At 40.8% G+C, this 20684-nt stretch overlaps 3 protein-coding genes across 6 annotated transcripts; all 3 read left to right on the forward strand.

The window, feature by feature from the left end:
- The first annotated feature begins 5224 nt into the window (after positions 1-5224).
- LOC104448958 (cyclin-dependent kinase B2-2) lies at positions 5225-7480 on the forward strand. Its single transcript, XM_010062922.3, has 8 exons — positions 5225-5593; positions 5987-6128; positions 6215-6276; positions 6371-6482; positions 6573-6666; positions 6773-6842; positions 6969-7107; positions 7193-7480. The coding sequence occupies exons 1-8, from the start codon at positions 5364-5366 to the stop codon at positions 7283-7285; spliced, it is 942 nt and encodes a 313-aa protein (XP_010061224.1). The 5' UTR covers positions 5225-5363; the 3' UTR covers positions 7286-7480.
- A 2073-nt stretch (positions 7481-9553) lies between these two features.
- On the forward strand, positions 9554-16478 carry LOC104448959 (AT-rich interactive domain-containing protein 6). Of its 3 annotated transcripts, none has more exons than XM_010062924.3 (14): positions 9554-9812; positions 10587-11105; positions 11199-11332; positions 11419-11458; positions 12298-12350; positions 12606-12651; positions 13272-13364; positions 14362-14457; positions 14577-14628; positions 14797-14869; positions 15094-15160; positions 15259-15309; positions 15724-15816; positions 16169-16478. In XM_010062924.3, the coding sequence occupies exons 2-14, from the start codon at positions 10647-10649 to the stop codon at positions 16277-16279; spliced, it is 1368 nt and encodes a 455-aa protein (XP_010061226.1). In that variant the 5' UTR covers positions 9554-9812; positions 10587-10646; the 3' UTR covers positions 16280-16478. The 3 variants fall into 3 exon arrangements, with proteins under 3 accessions (XP_010061226.1, XP_010061225.1, XP_039171462.1); XM_010062923.3 differs by having other exon boundaries at positions 10620-11105; XM_039315528.1 differs by lacking the exon at positions 9554-9812 and having other exon boundaries at positions 10082-11105.
- Positions 16479-18203: 1725 nt separating this feature from the next.
- LOC104448960 (secoisolariciresinol dehydrogenase) lies at positions 18204-19967 on the forward strand. 2 transcript variants are annotated; one of them, XM_010062926.3, is made up of 3 exons: positions 18204-18326; positions 18608-18709; positions 18923-19967. In XM_010062926.3, exons 2-3 carry the CDS (start codon positions 18672-18674, stop codon positions 19716-19718), a joined length of 834 nt encoding a protein of 277 aa, XP_010061228.2. In that variant the 5' UTR covers positions 18204-18326; positions 18608-18671; the 3' UTR covers positions 19719-19967. The 2 variants fall into 2 exon arrangements, with proteins under 2 accessions (XP_010061228.2, XP_018731995.2); XM_018876450.2 differs by lacking the exon at positions 18204-18326 and having other exon boundaries at positions 18543-18709.
- The last annotated feature ends 717 nt before the right edge of the window (positions 19968-20684 follow it).

Here is a 20684-nt window from a genome sequence, read left to right on the forward strand (position 1 = left end):
GCCACCACCCGACAGGGAGTAATTGATGTCAAAAATAGAAATTTCGTATCGTTATTAAATATGTATTTTTGTTTGGAAATTTGTTCGGGGAAACTATTTTTGAAATATAAATTGATTTATGGAACATAATAATTATTATTTGCGCCCTTATACAACGTCAATATGAGTATTTGTCCCTTTATTGAAATAATATATGTAAATGTTTTTATTAAACATTTATATCTAGTGTTTTGATGGGTGATTCATCAAATACCTTGTTTTTCTCTTTCACGTACAGCGATTTATGCAGTAAAAAATTCCCAATGTGATACCTCATTAAACATTAATTCATAATTAAGATTTTTGTCTAGCAAAAAATTATAAGTTAGTATCATTACGACATATTTACCCCAAATAGACTTTCATCTCATAAAAAATCTCAAATCAATAGCCAAGCCTAAATCTAACTTCCATTAACATTTTCCAATTTATTAAAAATACATGGCAGACGACCGCTAGACAAATTTGACTTGAGCAATGATAGATTCAATGCGAAAAATTCACATCAACGATGGATCTTAATGGGATAACGTGGAGTAGATTTAGATCATGAGTCCTAGTTGCCATGTGAAAGTTTGTAAAAGTCTATTGATAATCATCTTATTTTTCTAATTTTCTGTTTTCTCATATAAAAAATAATAGAAATACGTTTGATAATATCTCATAATTTTTCTATTCTAAATAATAGAAAAGTGGCCAAGAAATAAATTTAGAATGGAAACAAGAAATCTTCTCCATTCTCAAGAACAAACATGAAAGAAACTATTTCTAAATAAAAATTGTTTTCATAAACAAAAATATTACCAAACGCACCATAAATGTATCAGATGATAATTGTCTACGATATTGTATTAGACAAAATTTATAGTATAAATATACCCTGGGTACTGGATTATGGGATTAAAAAAATATAAGTGAATAAAGAAAATTAGTTTTGGGCTTGCCCCAATATGAAGAGAGAATTACTAGAACACCGACGTTAAAAGACGAAAGGAGCAAGACTTTTATTAAGTGGATGGCGAAAAGCGAGCAAGATTTTTCAACACCTGCGTGAGGAAATCTGGAATCTTTTTTATTAACAAGAAATGACAAGAGCATCGGACAAAAATCCACCCCGGATCACCACTTTTTAGACCTCCATAATTGATCTTTCATCATTATAAAATTGAAGACCAAAAAGGAGAAAAAGCAAACAACTTATCCACAATCCATCCCCCCCTTCCTACCCTGCAATTATCACTCAAAAAAATTAATTAAAAAATCATAAATTTATCATGCTTACATCAATTCAATAATAAATCTTTCAACTTATCCAATCCAATCATAAATCTCTTGACAATGTATCAATTGAGTGAAAAATCGTTAACGTGGATGCAAATTGTTCTATGTAGTGCGACCGTTGATCGGTGTAGATGTAGATGATTTTTTATAATTTTTTTAATTGAATTTTAATTTTTCTTTTTTCTTTTTTCTCTTACTTTTTTTTTTCATTGTGGCAACCCTAGTATCTGTAGGCTATAACAATCGCTTCACGCAATTAATGTTTTCTTGTCGAATACTTTCCCGAATGCATTATTTTGCGGTCCATAGAATCGGACGCGCAATGAATTTGTGTTCGATGCTTTTGAGCCTACTAAACGGGGCCGCATCTTTTGCATTTCGATCGTGATAACACGAGCTCAATGGAGCCATCCCCGACGGACGAAAGCTTTCTAGATGAATACGTGAAAAGGACACCGTGAAATCGTTGTTGCATCGAGATATTTGATATGGTCTGGCGGACAAATGTATTCATAACTCAAGAATACAGGCGCAAAGGGCTGAGGAATTCGAGATCTTGCTCGAGAAGAAATGGCCAGACGTGTGTTTTTCTTTCTCGAGTATAAATTCTTTCTAAATTGTAATATGGTAAGCGATTTATTTATTTATATTTCATTAATAAATTACCTCGTCATTATTATGCTAGGATGGGTTTTGTTTAGCTTTCCAAAAGGAGCTTTCGAAATCAAAGGCCTTGAAAAATTGTTAGGGTCTTTGACAAGACTTCTCAAGGCTAATCTTAAGAAGGCTAAAAGTTCACTTCTAGTAAGGACCGGCATTGAGATTTTAGTATTTGAGAAATGCTGAAACTAGGATTAAATGTTCTCTTTTTCTTTTTCTTTCCAAAACTACTCTCACTAATTTTTTGGTTTTCTGGTTTTGCCCCTTCTTATTATTATACATCTTCCTTGCGCGAGGGCGGTTAGCGAGAGTTGCGCGACCTTCGACGAGGGCCGATGAGGCCAATTGGTTAGCGAGGGTTGCCCAAGGTTGTGGGACCTCGGGTGGCCCTCCCCTGGGGTCGCACGATTGTCGCCGAGGCCCCCAAGGTCAGCCGACCTCAATTAACGGCTGTTGGTGCCAGATATGGTTTATTTGCGGCCTGAGCTTTTCGCCAACTTTGACAAAGGGTTTGAGCGTTATTTTAATTGAAAAACATTAAAAAAAAATACAACCAAAGCTTCATGCAAAAGTTTGTTTTTTTTTTTTTTTTTTTGCTAGACACTGCTTGAATTCAAAATGACTTTGAGAAGAGTTTTTACCGAATACAATTTGCATTTCCCCAAAGAGCTTTTACTTTCAACATTTGCATTATACTTAAGGCCCATTTCCAAAATCAAATTAAATCTACCCTTAATCTTATGTTATCAATAAATATTTTTCGTGACTTTCTAAACTATCGGGGCTTAAAAAGATGTAGATTTGCACATTCTCGTTGCTAACTCGGTCGATAAATCATTCACCGCGGACAATTGCAAGTTCAAATTTATTAAGACTCTGCCATATCGAGCCTAATTTCCTTTAGAAAAGAAATCAACTTCAGTCCCGTCCTAATTCTGACCCGATGATTTGATCCCGTTAGCTCTCCCATCCAATGTCGCTATTTTCTGACCAAAACAAAAGGAGATGCCGTCGTTAAATATCTGACACGTCAATTTCACGTGTACATCTCTTTCCCTCTCTTCACGTGTCTGTCTTCTTTTTCTTGTCCCTTGTGATGAAGAAGGAGATGAACGGCGAAGAAGAGAGCCTCAGCTGCTCTTCCGGTGAAATCTGTCGGGGAGCAATGCGACTAACATAGCGACCACGAAAGTCCCCCAACCGTTTCCTTGTCTTCTTCGCCCTGGACCTTCCCCATTTTCTTTCTCCTCTGTTTTTTCCGCGCCCAAGCTGCTCGTCCTCCACGCCGTGGACATGGGCTGCGCTTCCTCCAAGCGGGCCGAGGCCGAGGCCGGCATCCGCCGCCCTTCCCCCACCAGCTTTACCATCCACGACATCAACTCCGTCGACCAGCCATGGCTCCTGGTCGACAAGAACGACAGGGATGATGAGAAGGACGACGCTACCCGTCCCACTTTGGACCACCATGCCCTCGATGGCAAGCCTTCGTGCAAGTCCGGCCTACTATTTAACAGTAATTTTGGAGGGAGGGTTAACTGGATCAAATTTCAACAGAGTAAAAGTTGACGATTCTTTTATAAAATAAAAAAATTTATAGTGAGACTTGGAACCCAACATAAATTATTATTTTTAAGCAAATGGGGACTATGCTATGTATATTTTGTTGGTTAAGGTAATTGACAAGTTTATTAAATAATTCTAGGCCCCAAGGTGTGAACAGTGTATTGATCTGTGCACCTTACATGTAAGTCAAAGTAAAATTCATGCATGGTGCGACCTCTATCCATGGGAAGGTTCCAATTTACTTGTTCAATTTATTAATGTAAGATTCTATGTAATTATCCATTAGAAAGCCGATATATATATATTCCATTGATTATTGCAGCTATTCCAACTAATTTGATGAATGATTTTTCTCGAATTCCAATTCTAACTGGCGAAAACTATACTGATCGAAAAGATGAAGTACTCTAAACTCTCGGGCCCATGGAGCTTGACTTAGCATTCCATGCGAATGAACCCTCTACTCGTAGCGAATTCAATTCTTTAACTTCAATGGAGCGACCTTCTCATTTGAGTTTGACGCTCGTCAAGTCTTACGTCGGTAAATATATTTGGGATGGCCCAATGTTTGAATGTACGCCAGCGACGAGATGCTCTCTTTAAATCATTCTGAGCAAGCCTGTTTACATCACCCTCCACACATGATGCTACCTGGAGACTGGGAGTAATGTTGGGGTCATCCTACACATAGACAAGGCCGAATCTATGCCGCAAATGAACCGGGCTTCACCAAAAAACCCACAACCAATAGGGCCTCAAAACCACTTGAAGTAAGCTTTACCCCCACGTGGCCGAACTGAGAGCTGCCCGGACTGATTGACAATTCTTAAAAGTGTCGGTCTAATTCCCAATTCCTAAAAGTAAAACCGATGTCTTGATTGTTCGGTTTCCGATTTCAAGGGAAACTGGACTAGATCAGACTAACTACATAAATTTTTTTATCTTTTAAAAAAAACTAATAAAGTGTAAGCTAAATACTATCTCGTCTAATAGCACTATAAGTTGCGGCACAATGATTCTTCACTTGTTGTCGCTTCCTTCAATATCTTAAAACTTGTCACTATCTCTTGTTATACATGAACAATCTTTAATGGGTTTGCTGTACAATAAAACGTATAGATCTAGTCTCTTCCTCCCTTATGTTAGTGCACTTGGGTCATTGTTGTTTATAAATCTGGTTTTTAATTTATAATTATCGTAGAAGATATATGAGCACATAGTTAGGGTTCTTTTACTCGGATTTTTTTAATAAAAAAAGCATGGGGAGCACAATTCAAATTTTAAAATAGATGGTATCAAGTAATGATGAAATAAAAGTAATCGGTTCCATTGGATAGAACTGGAAACCAGTCACCTTTTAAGGCGAACTGCCAAAGGAAGAAGACCGATGCTAGATGTATCAAGATTAATATGTTAAATCGGGTAAGAAAATTTGGACCAAAAAATAAAATAAAAAACGGGTAATAAAATGATGTCATGGATTGATATCTATTTGCGTTCAAACGGATCGCTACCTTAAATGACCACAATGCCCCGGTCATTCGACATCCCTGACGATGTACAGGCGCTCCCCTAGGACGACGTGGCGTACTGCTCAAAATACGAAATCACCCCCGCAGCTCCGAATCTCGGTTTTGAATTTCAAAACTTCGGTGCCGTTGCGCCTCGCTCGATCCCCTTTTGGAGCCTCTTCCCTTCCAACGGTTTATTTAATCGCCCTGCCATAACAGACTCCGCCTTCGATTCGTCACTCCATTTCATCTTCACGCACTCGCAGACACAGAGAGAGAGAGAGAGAGAGAGAGAGAGAGAGAGAGAGAATGGAGAGACCGGCGACGGCGGCGGTGTCGGCGATGGAGGCGTTCGAGAAGCTGGAGAAGGTCGGGGAAGGGACGTACGGGAAGGTGTACAGGGCCCGGGAGAAGGCGACGGGCAAGATCGTCGCCCTGAAGAAGACCCGCCTCCACGAGGACGAGGAGGGCGTCCCTCCCACCACCCTCCGCGAGATCTCCATCCTCCGCATGCTCTCCCGCGACCCTCACATCGTCAGGTCCGTTCGCTCCAGATCTCTCGCCCCCCTCTCTTTCCTTCCTCTCGGATGGAACCCCGTTTTCGTCCGGCGGAATCCATCCTCGCGCGTCTCGGATCTCCGATCTGCGAATTCGTAGCCCTGATTACGCGACGCCTGTGCTCGTTTTGTCGTTTGTTGATATGTTGTTCGATCCTGTCGTTGCCGTTTCTAGGGTTTTGTGCGTAATCTGCGTTTTCATAGGGCTTATAGCTAGGGTTTGAGACTTTTAAGCTAGTCAGTGATTGTAGATGTACCGCGCGCTATTGCAGTGCTATATACAGCTTGATTGGTGGTCGGTCAGGGGAGTTTTGGACTCTTCTTCTCTGTTTCTGCCTGGCTTTATTGAGGGGTTTTATGGTTGAATCTTTACAGGTTGATGGATGTCAAGCAAGGTCAGAACAAAGAAGGCAAGACGGTACTTTACCTGGTGTTTGAGTACATGGAAACTGATTTGAAGAAGTACATCCGCGGTTTCCGCAGCTCTGGAGAGAGCATCCCTGTCAACATTGTTAAGGTTGGTGCTTGCATTTGTTTCAAACTTAAAGAGGTTTCTGCGAAATCGTCTTTGGACTAATCGCGAGTTCTGATTTATTTCATCAGAGTTTGATGTACCAACTCTGCAAGGGCGTGGCTTTCTGCCATGGGCATGGGGTCTTGCATAGGTAGGAGAATCTGTCATTTCCATCCAAATGATCATCCTTTTTCCGTCGAAAAAAAGGAGTCATTTATCATTCTTGCAATGGATTCTTATTATAGGGACCTTAAGCCTCACAATCTCCTCATGGACAAAAAGACGTTGACTCTTAAAATAGCGGATCTTGGACTTGCCAGAGCTTTCACAGTCCCAATAAAAAAATACACTCATGAGGTAAACTGACCACCTCCTCTCTTTTTATCTTGACTTCAAGTCACCTCTGCTTTTAGCATTAGCTAATGCGAGTGCTCCTTGTTGTTACAGATACTGACTCTTTGGTATAGAGCTCCTGAAGTTCTTTTGGGGGCTACTCACTATTCAACCGCGGTTGACATGTGGTCTGTCGGCTGTATATTTGGTACCGATTCTCTTCTCCGTTTGTGTGCTTCTTCGGGCAATTTAATGTGTTTGTCTATGAATTGTTTTAGCGATTACTCATTGTCTGTTGATGACTTGAATTGCAGCTGAGTTAGTCACCAAGCAAGCACTCTTCCCTGGAGATTCTGAACTGCAACAGCTCCTACACATTTTCAGGTTAGCTAGGATATCCATCTCTAGTTGTGCCCTTTGTAAACTGTTTAACATGACCTCCCTTTCTTAGCCAAAAGGGAAGAGAACATTGTTCGTCTCTCATGGGCACGTGCTTGTGATTGTGTGCAGACTGTTGGGTACTCCAAATGAAAAGATGTGGCCAGGGGTTAGCAGTTTGATGAACTGGCATGAGTATCCACAGTGGAAACCTCAAAGCCTGTCCACCGCGGTTCCCAATCTGGACAAGGATGGGTTGGATCTGCTTTCTGTAAGTTGACACTAACTTATGAGTTCAACTAGTGAAATAATCAATGTCAGTTCGCTGATAAACTGAAATTTGATCATTTCTGCAGCAAATGCTGCATTATGAGCCCTCGAGGAGGATTTCTGCAAAGGCAGCCATGGAGCATCCTTACTTCGATGACGTCAACAAGACTTGCCTATGAGACTGCGCAAAGTGTGTAGATTAGGAACCGGGATTTGGAATTTTAGCGAACTGAAAAGATATGTACTGAAAACTAATTGCTTGCCTCAAGCATGACCTTTTGTGCACCATGTGCTTCTGTCAATTAATATCTTTTCTAGGATGATATGGTTAATGCATCCTCACGCTTATATATATATATCTCAATTTGTGTCAATTGATGTTGCAAGCATGTTATACGAACCGACCCTTCTGCTGAAAGATACCAGCTGCAAGCCTGCAAATATTTTTCACTAGCTTCAGCAGTTGAAATAAGAACTGTCAGCAGAATAGTAGTTGTTCAATCCTTTGGCCAGATAGAAGTTCTGCTTTGATGATCCACTATGAAAAGTCAAAAATATTCAACAACTTATCCATTTTGAATAAGCCAAAATATTCAGCAATTTAACCAAATAACAAATTAAACATTTTTATCGAATATGTGGCATGCGCAAAATAAAAGAGTTGTGGAACCGGGAATAACAAATTAAACAAATTGTACATATCCTTTCCGAATCCTTTTTGGGAGCTATAATGTACCGTACTAGTCGAAAGCTTGATTACAACAGTTTGAAGATTTGGAGTCCAACTCAATCATACTTGCCTCTAATATAACAAATTATTTGATTATTGCATGATTTGGATGTATGCGAGGATCCCTTTCACTTAGACAAGAGATTGTTTTGGTTATATAACAATTAAGCTTATTTAGTTGTTCAGGATCTGCATGGTAACGTTTCAATTTTTCAGTTTCTTTATTTATTAGAGTCAGTTAACATTTTTATTCTTGTTAAAAAAGTGACAAGAAAATAAATTTGGAACAATCGACCAATAAATAAATAAATAAATAAATATGGAATTGAAATAAGAAACAAAAAAATGGTTTTTTTGTTTTTTTTTCATGAACAATTTTTCTAAATAAGTCATTTTCTTTCTTTTCTTTTTTCTTATTTTTCCTCTTCTAATCGGTCGGTAGAGACTCACTGACCGCCGCTGTTTGCCTTTTTTCGCCGCCCGACGATCGGCTAGAGGAGAAAGAAAAAGAAAAAAAAAAAAGAAAAATCTAAAAAAATTACTAAAAAATTGAGAAAAAATTCTACATCACAAAAAAAAAAAAAAAAATTTGTGAGTCCAAATGCATTTTTGTTCTTTTTTTTTTAATTATAGAAATAAAAATTTTGTACAGTTACCAAAGATATTGTTTTATTAATAAACTGTTTTAGGGAATAAAAATAGAAAAAATATTTATAAAAATAAATTGTTTTAGAAAAACAAAAAAATTATCAAATACACACTTGAACGGCTCATTTTTGGATCGTTATTCCTTTTTGTTGTCTACTTGAGCTCTTGCAGTTGCTCGAACATTGGCTAGAGTGGGTTGAGCCATTCTACACAAATGTTCGATCACTTGGGCTATAAGTTTGATTACTTGTTACCTTTCAAAAGTTCACAAACCTGTACCTCTAATATTTGGAATAAATAACAAATATATTTAGAGATGACTACGGAATCATTAAAATTAATTTGGGGTCAACGATTATTTTGCCATCCTCGCAAATCAAGTAAAGCGTAAAAAAAGAGTTGGACATACTAGTACTAGTCTTTTCTATATTATGCGTATCTGCCGTATATGCTAATTGTTATGTAGTGGACAGCTAAATAGAAAAACTAATATACACATTTTGTATCTTTTCTATGAGCAACCAATTCTAAAGGGACCAATCACTTGATCTGATTTCGTCCGATCTGATCCGGCCGTTAGTCAATAGACAAATAAGAAATAACGTTCCCAAAACAGCCTAGTATCGAATTCTTTATTTAATAGATACAAATCTTCCACAACAGGATATTTCCTTCTTCTTTTTTTCCTTTTTTTTTTTTCCATATAGGCTCTGAGAAAAATATAAAAAGGAAATTCCCCAAACAGGTTTCGAATTAATCAATACATCCAATAGCCGTATAATGGGGGCTTAAATTTAATAAATGCCCGAAGATTTCATACTTTCTGTCGACTCTAATGATGCTAATAAACATCTAACACGAAAACCTCGAAATTACTGGGGAAAAAAAAAAAAGAAAAATCGCCACGGCCGTTCGGTTGATCGGCGATCTGCGGTGCGAGGATTCGAATCCTCGGGAGGACATTTTTGGTAATTCCGCCGCCCGAGGTGAGTCCAGGTGTCGAGTTTTGCCGAGTCAATTGGCGCTGTTCGAGAAACTCTAAAAATCGCTTACCTCACCTCAGTCCCCCCCCTCTCTCTCTCTCTAGCCATGGCGACCGAAATCTCTCTCCGCCTCGCCGGAAATTAGACCGCAATCGGAGCTCGCGTCCTATTCAAAACCTCGCCCCTCCGCGCCGGGTTCCGTCGCGGTCGCATTCCGGACCGCCGAGGAAATCCTTTCCGCGGCGCCGCCTCGCCTTTTTGCCTCTCGGCCCCCGCTCCTCCTCCTCCTTTCTCCGGTGCGCGAGGGCTCTGAGTTCTTCGGGCTTCGCCGGCGAGGGCGTTCAGGTTCCGGCAGTCGCTTTTCGTGTCTCTCTGTTTCAGTTGTTAATTTGCGCGAATGTTGTGGGAGGTGAAGGAAATTGCCCCGAGTGTGTGGAGAAGAAGATCCTTAGTTTTTGATAAAATAAAATGCCTTGTTCATCCGATTTATCTCGTTGTCCGGGCACTTATGGTGCTTTTTTTTTTTTTTTTTGGGGGGTTCAAGCACTGTTTTTAGTTCTGTTTGAAGAAACGCGAGAGAGTACATGAATGACTGCTATTAGGAGGTATTATTTTTCCTGGTAATGATAAGCCTTAGATGTGTGGTTTGGTTTTAGAATGTTACTGTGTTCATGAGGAGTTTGATTGCTGAGTATACGGGTTAGATGGTGATAGTTGGACATACGTCAGACATCCATGTATGGTTCCTTGCCCAGGAGTGCTAATGGGTAGATTCATTTCGACTTTTATTGTGGACTTGATTAAGCTCCAGCATAAATTTCTCGACTTGTTATCTAGTTAAACCTTTATAGTGTACTGTACAATATGTCTTAAACGGAAAGTAGGGTATAACCCTTTGCAAAAGGTGTAATTTGAATGTTGCTTAGAGATGGTAAAGGAGGAATTTGATTTGGTTTGATTTGACTGATATCTGTGTAATTTTTTTTATCTATTGTGCTGCTCTTCTTGCAAAATTACTTATTTTTACCCCTTCCTCGTGATGAAGTGTCTGTGACATTTAAGTTACCTATTGTGCGCATAAACCCAAATTTGTATATTGTTTTTTGTTGATGAGGTTAGTTGTGTGGCATAATAACACACCTTACATAATAGACTGTGGAGTATAATCAAAACAGAGAGATGGATGTCACTGAGAAGCCAGCAGAGAGATTGCCAGATGAGTCTGTTGCCACTCTTGTTGATGCCAGCATAGAACAGCAAGAGCCATCCCTTCCGAGTGAGGATAAAGAGGATAAAAAACATAGCACGAATGGGCAATTGGTTGCTCTGCAGACTGACAATGACAAGACTCTTACATTACCGAGTGATGTTCCCATGAAAGAAAGTCATGAAATGCCTGAGAAGGCCAATGATGGAGTTGCTGCTGCTAATGGTGCTAAGGAAAAGGTCGGTCCTCTAGATGAAAACCAGGAAAATAAGAACGAGGGCATGACGCGTGACCAAGACCGGAATCAGTCAGAAATTTCCCAAAAACTTCATCATGAGGAAGTAGCAACTCCAAAAGCTGAGGAAGTAGTAACTCCAAAGGCTGAGGCGGAGAGCATGAGAAATTCCAACAATTGGTTGATTGATCCCAAGGTAACTCCGGTCAAACCAGAAAGAGCTAATAAACCTAATTGTTTTTAGTCTAAACAAAGAGAGCCCTTTTTATTTACTTCATGAAAATTACAGATGGGGATGGCGGATGAATCCGGGACTGTGGAGGAGCAAGCGGCATTTATGAAGGAACTGGAAAGGTTTCACAAGGACAAGGCCTTGGAATTTAAACCACCTAAGTTTTATGGAGAGCCACTGAATTGTCTGAAGTTAGTACATTTGGTCTTTTCTTGAAGCAACTGTATAGGTTTGCTTTTCTGTGTGCCTAATAGCTGTATCCTTCTTCTTGGAGTAGGTTATGGAGAGCTGTCATTAAACTTGGTGGCTATGACGTGGTGCGTAAGTTCTCCTGTATTTTGGTGTTTCTGTTTTATGTTGGTACATTCTTTTAAGTTCTCCTGTGTTGAGCTTTGTATCTGTTTACCTTTGTCTTTGGATTCTTGTGTGTGAACAATAATATGAGGCTGAAGAAGTGCGAACATGAAGATCAAAATTCTAGTGGGAGGGCTCTTGCATGATTTAGTTGAGAATGGCTATGGATGTGGATGTACAGTTGATCCTTTTGCTAGTGGGATGAAATCATGATTCTGACTAGATCAGCTTTAACAGCGAATGACACACAAAGTGCTCCAGACAGCTATATCTTTTGTATGACTTGATTATGCTATATTTTTTTCAATGCGAAGCAAAATTTTATGGTTTGTTGTAGATAGGTCTATGTAATCCAGGTATAATGCCCATCCAATAATTGCTGTAAATGGCATGGAAGGTAATATGGCTTAGAGTGCTATTACTTCTGCAAAACAGAATAACAGAATCTATTTGGAGAATGGGACTATGAGCTTTGTTTAAAAAAGGGTATTTTATTGAAGCCCAGTGACACAAATTTCTTTGGTTTTACACAAGGGAACCTTTTGTTTGCGTTCTTTCTTTCGGTGGTTGTCATTTCCCCATAAGGATTGCATATTTATAGGTTTTTTCTTCTTTTTGCATTTAATGCTATCAGAATGTGGTAAAATTACATATCATATAGCATTCTTGAACATTTAGTTCTTCAATTGCTGTCTTCCACTTTGATAAAGCAATGACAGGATCAAATATGGCTTGATAGTTTCCAATATAAGTTGTCTGGCAACAACTGACTTACCTGCTGCCATGGGATGGGTTTTTGTAGGTGACTGGATCCAAATTGTGGCGTATAGTAGGAGAGTCTTTCCATCCCCCAAAGTAAGTACCTTCTAAAAATTCAATGAATTGTTTCTCAGGAGATCTCATTTAGTCGATATAATCAGTTCAAGTTCAATTTGCCTTAGGTGCTTTGCATATAAGACTGTTACTAGCAGCAAAAATGCCTTCTGTGCCTTTGCCATTTGATTTTAGTCAGATTTCTTGCTTACACTTCCATATTCAAACTTGTAGTTTGCATGGCAAGACATTATTTCTCACACATTCATGTCCAATTTAATGATATCTCTCTCTCAGGACCTGCACGACAGTCTCTTGGACATTTCGAATTTTCTATGAGAAGGTAATGCTCTAATCAGTTTTTGGGACTTGTTTGCTTTGCAAGATGGTTTACAAAGGGAAATTCCAGTCCCATAATAACTGAGTTGTTAGCAGAAACTTCCTATGGCGAACTGTCATTTATCCATTAAAATCAGCACATATTTTCGGTGGACTCGCATGTATGAAAGCTATCTTTTCTTTCAAGGTGCGAGCGTGCTTTTCATGAAAAGCTAGTCATCGTTGTAAAATGGGTATTCTTTTCTAGCGTTCTCCAAGCGCAAATCAATGGCTTTGGTTCTTGTAAGCTCAACTCGTATATTGGATTATTTTCATGCCACAGCAAGTTCGAGCCAGCTCCTGTTCTTAAATGTTAGTAACAGTTAAATATTTTTCATGTGTGTCTTGATATCAACTTAGTGATTAAAATATTATAACGGACGTGTTCACTTGTATCCTTGTACGTCCTTAAGAGTGCTGTTTACGTTGAACAACAAAGGACAGTAGACACAATTAATTATCAAGTTGCTATAATCTATCTGATATTCTTAAAAATAGCTAATCGCCTTATGGATGAGTTGTCATAGCATCTTTATTCTTCATGATTGCCAGTCTCTACCTTGTGATGTTATATGGTTATTACAGGCTCTTTTGGAATATGAAAGGCATAAGACACAAACTGGTGCACTCCAATTACCTGCCGCACCCATCCTTCAACCTACAAGCATTGAAAAGGAGGTATAGGTTTCATGGTTGATATATGTTCCTCCATTAAATTTTAATCAATCTTGCTGATTTGGACTTTTTCGTTTGGTGTACATTTTGTTCTTTCACTTGCGTGGCTGGTAGTCGACATGGGATAGCAATAGATTTGAGAAAATCTTTATGTTATTTGAGAAGGCCATATAGCTGATAAAAAGGTACTAAGATCCAGAGTATTAGTCAGGTGCAATTTTTCAATAGTGGAGATGCTTATGTCTTCTCAAGTTTTAATTAAATGGAAGATACGGAATCGTAGTTCTTAGCAAAATCCAATTCTGCTGAGTCACCTCTTCTGAATCTTTGGTTAAAATGTTCAAGTGTCCTCTATCAATTCTTGTCCCATATTGTAAATGCCACCTATTTAGTCTAGATTGGCAGGTGATCAGCCTAATTAGCTGGAGCCTGTGTAAGATTGGTTCTCAGTAACTCTAGATCAAGAGGTTCAACCTGATTGGACTTAAGCCCAATTCTGACGTGGAGCTGTCAAAGTGGCTGTTCAGTTTCATTTCCATAATAATCATTAGGTGGAGAGAGTTGTTTTCATGTGTAGTTCGCTGGATTAAAATGGGACTAGTTTTGCCTTCTTAACTGCATACTTGCTGGCAATGTAGAAGGCTAGAGATTTTTATATTGGGCCAAGATGCACTGTCTTTACTGTCAGAAGGTTAGTTAAACCTTTAGAAAGTGGAATAAATTAATTTGGTGTCATTAGCACTGTAAAACTCTTCATACTGTGTGACATGCTGAGACGATGATTTTATTGGATTGGGGACTTATAATTGCTCCCTAGACACTGGCGTCTCTGCTTTTCCTGTAGTCCCCCTTCTCTTAATCTTGAGTTATTGTTTGGACACTATTGACTTCTCGCTTTTAAAGCAGAAGGCTGATTTGAAGAACACTGGTTAGCTGGAAAACTCTTCTGACAGCAATCATCTTCTTTTTCTCCTCTCTTATTCTGAAATTTCACACACAGGCAAACCAATCTTCAGGATCAAATAGGGCACGCAGGGGTGCTGCATCGCGTGCTATGAAGGGTTGGCAATCTCAGCGCTATCTTGAATATGGCGAGGTTTGCCAACATGTTGCTATAGCTTACAGCAATTATTTCCTGCAGTATGTTTCTTTCTTTAGAATCCAGCACAGAAAGATACTTATTTGTTGTTACTCTTTATTAATGTCCTTTTATAGGACAAAAACTCTGCCCCTACAACGAAGCGTGAAAGGAATCTCAAAAGCATAGGTATACCTTCCTTAATATCTTTCCTTTTGAACGTCCATGATCATGTGAGTGTCATTATTATGATGTGTATCCCATATTAAGCAAGATATGTCTCCCTGAAGATCCCTCCTTTGAAATATATATCTGATGCCAGCATATGTTCATATTATCTATCGCGTGTGGAGACAGGTTTACCTAGAGAGAAGACAGCAACTGCTTTGGAGCACGGGGAGAGAGCTGTTCATCATGAGGCAGATAAGCAGTTCCGTTTACTTTCTCTCGTTTTCTATTTCTTTCCTTTTTAACAATCCTCCTTTGCATTGTGTGCAATATTAGTCTGATGAGGTTTGTTATACTTTTTGACCTCAAAAGGAGCCTTTAATGCTGTAGATTCCTTAGGAGATAGGGGAGGAATGGAACTGATTGAGCTGAAGACCTCCTGATATGTCTGGTTTCTAAAAGCTTTTAATGATTTCCTTTTGCTAGGATTATGACGAGTGTCGTTGATGTTGGACCTCCTGCTGATTGGGTGAAGATCAGTGTTCGGGAAGCTGTATGCTTTTTCTTTCTCAGAGGCTTGTGCTAACTCTAGATTTATAATTCAGCTGAGACCAGTTCAATATATATTGAATGCCTCTCTTCTGTTTACAGAAAGATTGCTTCGAAGTATATGCTCTGGTCCCTGGCCTTTTGCGTGAAGAAGTAAGAACTCCAGGAACTCTTGTCTGCTCAACCTTTTAGTTTGCCAAATTATTCTTTAGTCTTGCACTGGAACTAACTTGGGTTTGTTTGGCAATATCATATGAAAAGGTTAGTCAAGATAAGTGATAGTCACAATTACTGAGACAAGGGCACATAAAAGGAAGTAACTGTTCTTCACCGTGTCTTGTGTTACATCATGTTTTCATTTCTTGCTCGTCTATAGTGATATAAGAGTAAGTTATAGAAGAGCACTTAATGAGGTACCTCATAAATTTCCTGTTATGCCTTAGAATGGGACATCTGTTTTGTTTTGAACATGCTCACACTTGCAATTTTCTAGATGGGTCTGAATTGTGAACTTTAAGCAGATGTATGTTTTTGTGCTTGACCTTCTCATTTTGTCTACTCACTCAGGTGCGAGTTCAGTCAGATCCAGCTGGACGTCTAGTTATAACAGGTCAACCAGAGCAGCTCGAGAATCCTTGGGGCATCACTCCCTTTAAGAAGGTGTTTTCTTGAATTCTTAAAGTTGAGACTAACTAAGATAAATCAGATAACTAGTGCCCTACAAGTTCTCAATTTTCCATTTTTGAAGGATATATTTCGGGCGAGGGTGTTCTTGTTTGGCCTTTTACCTTACATCACTAGGGATCTAGCTCCTTAGACCAATGGGTTCAAACTATGCGAGGCACCAATATGTCCATGTCAAATTACGAATTATTTAATAGATGCAATACTGACAGGCAGTAGAATGTTCACATTTTTTGTGGGATACAGAAAAAACATTCACGCCATAGAATTATCTAGAATTACTTTAGAGGATTTAAATTTCAGAAACTAATGGAATTGCAATTTTCAGGTTGTGAGCTTACCATCGAGAATCGACCCACTGCAGACATCAGCTGTTGTTAGCCTTCATGGCAGACTCTTTGTACGCGTACCTTTCGAACAAGGATCGGCATTAACTTAATATATGAATATTAAAGTCCTGTCATTTGTTATTGCTTGGAGGCTGTCTCAGAGCAGATTGAGTATGAATGTCAGTTTTGCAATCACATTTGACTCTCCTCAGTCTTCAGAAGGGAAGAAAAATGAGGATCCTGTTAATGATCTAAAAATGTACCACGTGTTACGTGCAAGCTATGTCTATTTGAATTTCACGTCCTGCAGCTAGTAAGATGCCATGAACTAATTGAGGGTTCCTGAACTGGTTATGCTCCACCGCTTAGGGCTTGTAAGTCCTCTCGAGATCCGCTTCTGATGTTTGGAATGATTTCTGTGACTTGTTAAGGAGAAATCTCACGGCATATGTTATAGCATATCTAATAAGAAAATATTCGATTTTCATAGCAAAGTTTTTGTGAATTGGAAATTTTATTATGTCTGTATATGGTTGCTAGACAAGTGCCTCGGCGGCACTTTTTAAACAGAATCCGGATGTAGCCTCTTCTGTGACGTAGGGAAAAATGTGCATATTCGGCCCCTAAATTTGCGTTTCTTGTTCTTGATTCGGTCATCAAAATCGTGATGTGTGCTGTGCAATCAGGTTTTCGAATTCAATCAGGTATCTCCATGCCCAACTCCAGGAAATTGAAGTTGACTTGGGGATTGGCTGGCAATAAATTAACTATTTCACGGCCTCGGCCAGCAAGTCTAGTGGCCTACCGATGAACGTGATCGGAAGAACTCGAAAAGCCTTACCTCATCGTGCGAGTAGCAGGAGAAGTTCCCTCGGGCGTGTTTGACCTTTGCTCCTTTTGTCCTTCACGTGGAAGCCTCTCTAATCCATGTGCGCCCGTAATCACTGTACATGATGACATGTCAAGGTCTCTTTCGGCGTGATCTCAAATCCATATGGGGATCTGACCATCGATGAAGCTAGTCAGGGTCACTGATCGTGGTTTAGCTGGCTTCTGGGACTTCCCTCGTGATGTCATCTTTTGGTATATGTTCACAATGAAATCCTACAAGTCAGATTGGATCTGGACGCAAGTACAACCTGCAGCACATGGTCACGATCGAATAGGATACCCACGTAGGTCAAATCGATCTGACTTTGTTAAGTGTCCCAATCGGGAACGATTCTTGCAGGCCAAAGCTAATCTAGCTATTACCAAGCATCCGAACTTATTAGGACTTCAATGTATGTTAAAAGTGAGTGGTTTCAAAATCAATTTAAATTCTATCCAAAATTTGGAATATATTCTATCAAAATCAGTTCTGTAATTTTTGGAACTCAAAGCCACCTTACATATCCTCTAATTTGAAAATCCTATCAATAAGTATTAGAGTCAATTTCAGGATCAATTCGAAAACTAAATAAATTTCTTTTTTCTTCCTTTTTTTTTTTTTTCGTTTTTGACTAAGTAAATGAAAGTAAACGCAATGACAAAAATCATAGTCGGTCAAAAGCAACAATCAATAAAAGATAAACACATAGAATAAAAAATAATAAAAAGTTCAAAATAGATAACATAAAAATGAAACAAATCAATACTGACACAGAATGAACTCTTTGATGGCATGCTCATAATAATTGGATGAGAGCTACATTCATGATGCAATAGTCATCCAACCAAGTGAAGGTTGAGCTTCCCTTTCCTTGAGCTGGATGATGAAGATATCATTGTGCTTGGCACGTATTTCAGAAATTTATATTTGTTAAAATATATACTAACTATAGTCCTCATATTATTCTCGAACAGCCTCTGTTTTGTACAATTCTAAAGCATTCGACTAGGGATGGTGATCTTCATTAACTTTGAAAAGGTAGTAGGTGAACGAAACTGTGAGACACTGGATGTAAAGAAAAAGAAAACAATATAAAATGTTGAGTTGGTGGATATTGGTTTGTTATCAATATGTCGCGTTATTAGCAACAGAGGAGAGGCGGATGAGACTTGAAAGGTATGTTTGTCATTGTTAGCCCATTGATGAGGTAGAGATGGAGGGATCTACTCCAATAGGGAAGAAGAAAATGCCATCTGTTCTTGATTGGGCAAGCCTACAAATTCGTAGTGAGTATTGGCTCTTGGTTACGACATAGGCTTTCTTTTTTTAAGAAACAAATTGAGTAAATACGACCACATGACATAAACATGGTACCTTAATAGAATTTCTCTCATTTCTTTGATTAATTCACTAACTCGTCGTGGCTGGAATAGGTTTTTGACTATACCGCTTGATAAACGTGTATTATATCTTAATCACAGCACAAATGTGGAGCCTTTTTTTAATGGTGAACCAAGTGCTTAATGTCCTAGATGATAAACTCCATTCCATCTCTCTTCATCATCAGATTACCATATGCAGCAATAACAACATCAGCAGCAGCAGTCTTATTCTACACTTACTGTGCAACAATGGCAGGCTCTTCATTCATCTCCGCAGCCACTAAAAGGTGAGTAATTCCTTCAATTTTTTTTTTTCTCTTTTTAATCTCCTTTTCTGGTTCTTCTTTTTTTTTGGTGGGTTTTCTTCGTTCTGGTAGTTGACTCCTGCTTCACTAATTTACCATACTCGAGCTCCACTATTCATGTTCAACATGCATCTCTTCATGGATTTGAGGTACTAAACAAGTACCATTTTCAATTCATTTTCTGAAATTTCACAGGCTAGAGGGCAAGGTCGCGCTAATCACCGGAGGAGCCAGCGGGATCGGCGAGATCACAGCCAGGGTCTTTGCCCACCACGGTGCCAAGGTGGTCATCGCCGACGTCAACGACTCGCTCGGCCACTCCGTCCGCGACTCCCTCAGCCGGGACAACGCCTCCTTCGTCCACTGCGACGTCACTGACGGGTCCCAAATCAAGGCCGCTGTTGCTGAGGCTGTCTCCACCTACGGCAAGCTCGACATCATGTTCAACAACGCCGGGATCACCGGCCCGAACGAGACCCGCATCATCGACAACGACAAGGCGGACTTCGAGCGCGTCCTTGCCGTGAACGTCACCGGCGTCTTCCTCGGGATGAAGCACGCGGCGCAGGCCATGATCCCGGTGCGGCGCGGGTGCATCATCAACACCGCCAGCATCAGCTCTGGCCTCGCCGGCATGACCTCGCATGCCTACACGTGCGCAAAGCACGCGGTGCTGGGGCTGACGAGGAACGCCGCCGTGGAGCTGGGGCAGTTCGGGATCCGGGTGAACTGCCTGTCGCCCAACGCCTGCGCGACGCCGCTGGCGACCGGGTTCTTCGGCATGAGCCCCGCGGAGCTGGAGGCAGCGATAGATGCGGTGGCGAACCTGAAGGGGGTGACGTTGAAGGTGGAGGACGTGGCGAACGCCGCCCTGTTCCTGGCAGGCGACGAGGCGAGGTATGTCAGCGGCCACAACCTGTCCATCGATGGCGGCTTCAGCGTCGTCAACTCTTCGTTCCGCTTGTTCCATTATCCCCCCGAGGAGGCCTGATTGGGCCGGGCCGGGTCTCATGTGATTGCCCCCATTCGACCCGATTCGATTACGGCCTCATTTTCTCGGGTCAGGCCGGAGATCTGAAGGGCCCACGGCCGCATCGATCTGCTGAAAAAGAAGGGAGAGATTAATTTTAATTTTTGGGAAAATGTCACAATTGATCCCTGAAGTTTTATGTAATGTTCAATTTCGTCCATGTACTTTTGATTGGCTCAATTTGATCCTGAACTATTAACAAATGTTCAATTTAGTCATTTCATTACTATTTTTCCTTTCTTCTTCTTCTTCTTCTCTCTTCCCTCTGTCGGCCATGGCGGAGGGAAGCTGGCATTCGGCAAGGGTCGCCCTCGCTCGACGCAGGCTAGGGCCACCCTCGCCGACCCACGGGAGGGACATGCAGAATTCCACCGAAGGGACCTTGACGCCTCCCCCTGTCGCGACTCGCCGAGCCCCACTGCACGAGGCCACAAGACAAGGATGCCCACCGCATGGCTCCTCCACCAAGTCTGTATTTCCTTGGCCTCCCTCTTCTCTTCTCACCACAGCTCTAGTGACGCCAAAGCACCCAATCCCCCTACACCCGCTTCGAACCTCGGCCTCCCTTTGTCGGCACCACCACGACCTCCTCCAGCCTCTACACCAAGCCCTGCGCTCCCTTGTGGCGCGACCTGTGAACCCAGCAACTCAGCGAGGGCAGCCCTTGCCAGATTTGGTGAGAGCACCCCTCGCCCGACGTCGGCAGGGGTCGCCCTCACCAAACTTGGGCGAGGGGTGCCCTCGCCCGACGCCGACGAGGACCACCCCAGGTGAGGACGGCCCTTGCCCGATGCCGGCGAGGGCGGCCCTAGCTAGCTCAGGCGAGGGTGACCCTCGCCGGACGCCGACTTCTCTCCGCCATGGCTGACGGAGGGAAGAGAGAAGAGGAAGAAAAAAAGAAAAAAATATTAAAAGATAAAAAGACCC

This window comes from Eucalyptus grandis, chromosome 6 (genome assembly GCF_016545825.1).
Source record: "Eucalyptus grandis isolate ANBG69807.140 chromosome 6, ASM1654582v1, whole genome shotgun sequence".
Lineage (NCBI taxonomy): Eukaryota > Viridiplantae > Streptophyta > Magnoliopsida > Myrtales > Myrtaceae > Eucalyptus > Eucalyptus grandis.

Bases quoted from the DNA above. Each gene is read 5' to 3' on its own strand.
- LOC104448958 (XM_010062922.3), top strand. From the start codon at position 5,364: ATGGAGAGACCGGCGACGGCGGCGGTGTCGGCGATGGAGGCGTTCGAG. The intron at 5,594-5,986 runs GTCCGTTCGCTC...GAATCTTTACAG, and splicing joins CGCGACCCTCACATCGTCAG to GTTGATGGATGTCAAGCAAG. The intron at 7,108-7,192 runs GTAAGTTGACAC...TCATTTCTGCAG, and splicing joins ATGGGTTGGATCTGCTTTCT to CAAATGCTGCATTATGAGCC.
- LOC104448959 (XM_010062924.3), top strand. From the start codon at position 10,647: ATGGATGTCACTGAGAAGCCAGCAGAGAGATTGCCAGATGAGTCTGTT. The intron at 11,459-12,297 runs GTGCGTAAGTTC...GGGTTTTTGTAG, and splicing joins AACTTGGTGGCTATGACGTG to GTGACTGGATCCAAATTGTG. The intron at 15,161-15,258 runs GTATGCTTTTTC...TTCTGTTTACAG, and splicing joins AGATCAGTGTTCGGGAAGCT to AAAGATTGCTTCGAAGTATA.
- LOC104448960 (XM_018876450.2), top strand. From the start codon at position 18,573: ATGATAAACTCCATTCCATCTCTCTTCATCATCAGATTACCATATGCA. The intron at 18,710-18,922 runs GTGAGTAATTCC...GAAATTTCACAG, and splicing joins ATCTCCGCAGCCACTAAAAG to GCTAGAGGGCAAGGTCGCGC.